Consider the following 4,569-nt stretch of genomic DNA (forward strand, 5'->3'; position numbering starts at 1 on the left):
GGATGCTGCTGCTCGCTGTGGTGCGGCGCATGGCACGTGCACGCCAGAGCGCCCAAATCACGCCGCGAAGAGCAGCAGCCCAGGCAAAGGCACCGCATCGACCATGACAGGCAGCTGAACAGAAAGGAAAGGATGGCCTGCGAGGCGGTTGTTCGCAGGTACTGTAGCGCGAGCAGACACCTGTTTGCACTCCTTTGAGGTGTGTGTGCAGGGGGAGCTGCCGGGTTCTTCGGCCATCCATGAGTGCTGCGGCCAGCTGCGCAGATGCGCTGTTCACCAGCCCTTCCAGTCAGCGAATGTGTGTCTTGTGACACAGATCTGTGGCAGGCTGGGTAGATAACGGTTAGACATCCCACGTACTGCAAGTGGCGCATGTTTGTGCCGCAGCTTGCTCTCTGGTGGCCAGCGTTGCGCTTGCGCCCCCGCGACAGGGCGACTGCGGCCGCATCGGCCAGACAGTTCCTGCAGCCACCACCGCCCCCATGACGCCAAAACCCCCCCTGCTGGCCGTGCAGCAGCAGCACCTGCCCGCACACCCCATCTACTAAGCACAAGAAGTAGCACAAGGTGGACTGATGTGGAGCTTTATTTTACAAGGGATTGACCCTGACATGGGTAAGCGAAGCAACACGCTGAGCTATAGGTGCTTGAGCTGCTGTACAGTATGCAGTGCAAACTGAAGGCTCACGAATCCTGCCGGGTTTTTGGTTTTGATGTGTGGATGTATGTGACAAGGCCGCTTGCGTTGTGATGTTGTCTCTCTGGCACGTGAATTGAAAGAAATGCGTCGCATGTTCTCAGGGCTGCCGGCATTCCCGGGGTTGGGTAAAACTCAGCACGGGAGCAGAGTGCCGCGTGGTGCGGTTGGGGTGGCTAGGACAGCTGGCGTCCAGCTCCTGACCAATCAAGGCCGTCACAACTGCCCGGCTGTCACCCTGCTGTCAAGCAAAGCAGCAGTTTTGCATGACATGCTTGTACACACGCGGATGCTGCACAGCCAGCTACGCCTCAGCCGAAGGCGGTGCATGTGCCGCCCTCCGCGCCTGCTCCTGGCGGCATGCGGCCTTGTGGGTGGGCCAAAAACCCTTGTAGCACGCGTCAGAGCAGAACCACGCTGCGCGGCAGCCGCGGCAGAGGTGCAGGCGCACGCCGCCGACGGCCTCCTGGTTGCCGCACGCAGCGCATGTGGAAGCGTGCTGCCTGATGCCACGCTGGTGTGTGCCGGGTGACTCCTCGCTTGCGTCGCCCGCGGAGGGCGCGGCAGTTGCAGGCGGCTGCCTTTCTTCTTGCCGCGCCTGCTGCTGCTCCTCCTCGGGCTGTTTTGCTGGCTGCGGCAGCGGCAGCCACTGCTGTGCCCATGGTTGCTGCTGCTGCTGGTTGTCAACCTGCTGCGGGGTTAGCTGCACTGGTTTGCCGTGCAGAACCCCCAGCGCAGCAAGCGCTCCGCCTGCTGCCTGCTTCGCCGTTGTGTCCCCCGACATCGCGCGCAGCAATGCCCGTTGCACGAAGCCCTCCAACGCCAGCTTCGCCTTGCACACTGCAGCCTCATGCGACCATTCCTCTTGCACCCCTTCTTGAATCTCCCTCGCGTTCATGCGCTCGCTCTGCTGTCCCTTGGATCCACCAATCGTATTGCGGCCTGCATGGTCACCGCTGCTGCTGCCGCTGCCGCTGCCGCTGCCGCTGCCGCTGCCGCTGCCGCTGCCGCCGCCGCTTCTGCTGCCGTCGCTGTTGCCACGGCTGTCAAGACGCCACATCCACGCCGCCCACACCTCAAGCTCGTCAATCAATTTCAGCGCCAGCGCCGCATCGCTTTGGCTTGTTTGTGGGTCGATTAGAACCGCCGCAACCGCCGCCAAAGCGCCAGGTGCGGCCGCCAGGTCGCCCCTGAAGGTATGGCTAAAACCGCAGAGCCACTGCACCTCTGTCAGGCCGTAGCCCTTAGGCACAGCTTCAGCAAGCACTGCCCACACCCGCACTCTGAGCGCCGCCGCGTCGGCACCGTCGGCCAGGCAGGTGCCCGTAGAGCCATTACGTTCGCTGGCACCCCCTGCCCCACGCTCTTGCTCCTGTCCCTGCTCCTGCTGACGCCGCCGCTGCCCATACACCAGAGCTGCGAGCAAAAATGCGGCGTCGGTCTTCTGACTCAGGGTGAGCTGCGGCATCTCCAGCGCACGTACCGCAAGCGGCACAGCGCTGAAGCGCTGCAATGCCTCAAGCCACATCCAGTTGCTGCTGGAGCCGTCATCGTGGGCGTGGCTGCCACGGCCGCTGCTCTCGCGGCTGTTGCTGCTGCTGCTGCCGCTGCCGCTGCTGCTGCTGCTGCTGCTGAAGAAGTTGCTACTGTCGCTGCCGGTGCCGCCGCTGCTGCTGCCGCTGCTGCCGCCGCCGTCGCCTGATGGCCGCAAACTTGCCTCGACGCCCACCTCGCGAACGCCCACCGCGGCCATCGTCCACAACACATTCGCGGCCAGCTTGGAGCCCTGGCTGGGAGCACGGCCCTCTGCTACCGCCGCCGCAGCCGCCGCCGCATCCAGCGCTGCACGCGCGCCGCCGACCAGCGCCGCCGCCGCGCCGGGCGCCGTCGCAAGGACGCTGCGCCTCAAGGGGGCGATTTTGTGCTCTAAAACTACCATCTGCGCAAGCCACTCCGCCGCGACCCCCTGCAGGCCCAGTGCGCTCGCCTTGTGCGCCGCTGCCAACAGGTCGAGCCCGGATGGGGCCGACCGTGGCTGCGCGGCGCGCGCCGACGCAAGGACCGAAAGCAGCGCGCCCACGGTTTCGGGGCAGCACGCGGCGGCCATCGCTTGGTCGCGATCCTGCACGCCCCCGAGCAGCGCCTCCCACAAGTCCTCCTGCAGCCCCAGCGCCGCGCCCGGCCGCCGCGCGGCCGCGGCGAGCAGCGGAAAGAAGCGCGCCGCGCGGGCCGCGACCGCGGCGGCGACGGCCCGGGCGACGGGCTCGAAGGAGCGCAGGCGCGTCGTCAGGTGCAGCGCGAGCTGCACCGCCAGCTCAGCGCGCGGGCCGGCCTCCGCGAGGCTCTCGCACAGCGCGTCGGCCGCGAGGCCCGCCGACTCTGTCGCGACGCGCACCCAGGCCGCCACTGCCGCGCGCTCCGCGTCGCCCTGGTGGCCGTCGGCGCGCTTTATGCCCGAGGCGACGACCACGAGGCACTTCAAAGGGCTGACGCGATCGTCCAGGCTCTGCAGCGCGGCGGCAACCAACCCCGCGCGCAGCAGCGCCTCGACCTCGCCGGGGGTGTGCACGACGGCGGCCGCGGTCGCGATGACCTGCGCGTCGCCGCCTGGGACGCAGCAGACGCACATCAGCAAGCCGGCGAGGGCGTGCACGCGCCTGCGCACGGCTGCGTCGCAGGCGGCGCCTGGCCCGCCGGCGGCGGCGGCGGCGGTCGCCTCCGCCTCTGCCTCGGCCGCGCGCACAAAGGCTGCGGCGGCGGCGGCCGCGCATTCTGCAGTTCCCAGCGGCTCGAATCTTGCCCGCACGTCGCTGTCGGACGCGACGATCTGCAGCAGCGTGGCTACGTTGGCCTGCGAATACATGAGTCCGTGCGGCAAGCCACGAGGCGTGTCGGCGGCGGCAGGGAGGCGTCTTGAGGGGGCGCGATCTGCTTGCTTGGGGCCCTGACCGCACAAGCACAACGCGCACTAGCGCAGGCCTTGTGCTGGTGCGGCCTGGTGCAGGGTCAGTGGTATCAAGTCCCTTGAGTGCGTACCTCTACTGTCGCAAGCATGTAGGGAGAGGAGTCTCCACTGCTGCTGCTGCTGCCGCTGCTGCTGCTGGTGCTGGCGTGCCCGCAGCGTGCCACCGCCTCCATCAGCTGGACAAACACGGCGGGCTCGAGGGTCTCTGAATCCTGAAAGTATTTGTCCCGTCCATCTTGTATTGTCTGATACAGCCTGAACGCCGAGTCAGGCCGACATCGTGCTACGGCCACCGCGATAGCCGTCAACGCGCGGTTCATGACAGCTGATGGAGGGAATATAACAAGCAAGGATGGATTCTACATTATGCAGTGGGTCTTGCCGGCCAAGACTTTGGCTCCTCGACCATCGGACACGAGTGCGTAGTGACTCGTGACCAGTGACTGCTCGTGACCTTCATCGGGGGGCTCTTCTTGTCGCTTCTGGCTCCGTAGATCGATACAAGGGGATCCAGGAGCCTTAGTTGAAACGATGGGGTGCTGCTACTGCTGGTCCGCCGCATTGAGCAGCAGCTTCGGGCTGGCGGATTCCGCCACCTGAGCCACATGGCGCTCGCTGGGAACGGGTTCTGCTGCTTGGCTGGTGTGTGGGGCACGGCTTACGTGCACACTGGCGCCCTAACCCCGTCTAGCAGCGCCACGAAGAGCAGCAAGAAGGGCAGAGCAACCGAGTTGAGCATCAACACCGGCTGAATGTACAGGACGGGTGCCAAGCGGTAGCTTACAGGTAGCGCGATCAGACACTCATTTAGATCTGATGCAGCCAGGTGGACGGGTGAGTGACGGGTCGGCGGGCGGCTACCGTTTGCTGGAGGGGGACGTGAGCGAGGGTCGACGGAGTGCGGTGG

The 4,569-nt window shown here is 66.1% G+C and overlaps 1 protein-coding gene across 1 annotated transcript in view; it reads right to left on the reverse strand.

Annotated features, from left to right (window-relative positions):
* The window catches only part of MNEG_4523 (hypothetical protein), a gene marked incomplete at both ends in the record, with an annotated part of 7,609 nt that extends 4,049 nt beyond the window's left edge, over window positions 1-3,560 (reverse strand). The window contains one exon of the mRNA XM_014047005.1: window positions 2,147-3,560. Within this exon, the coding sequence (XP_013902459.1) occupies window positions 2,147-3,560 (1,414 nt within the window). The remainder of the gene's footprint in view (window positions 1-2,146) is intronic.
* Window positions 3,561-4,569: the final 1,009 nt, after the last annotated feature.

This window comes from Monoraphidium neglectum (assembly GCF_000611645.1).
Source record: "Monoraphidium neglectum strain SAG 48.87 unplaced genomic scaffold scaffold00631, whole genome shotgun sequence".
NCBI lineage: Eukaryota > Viridiplantae > Chlorophyta > Chlorophyceae > Sphaeropleales > Selenastraceae > Monoraphidium > Monoraphidium neglectum.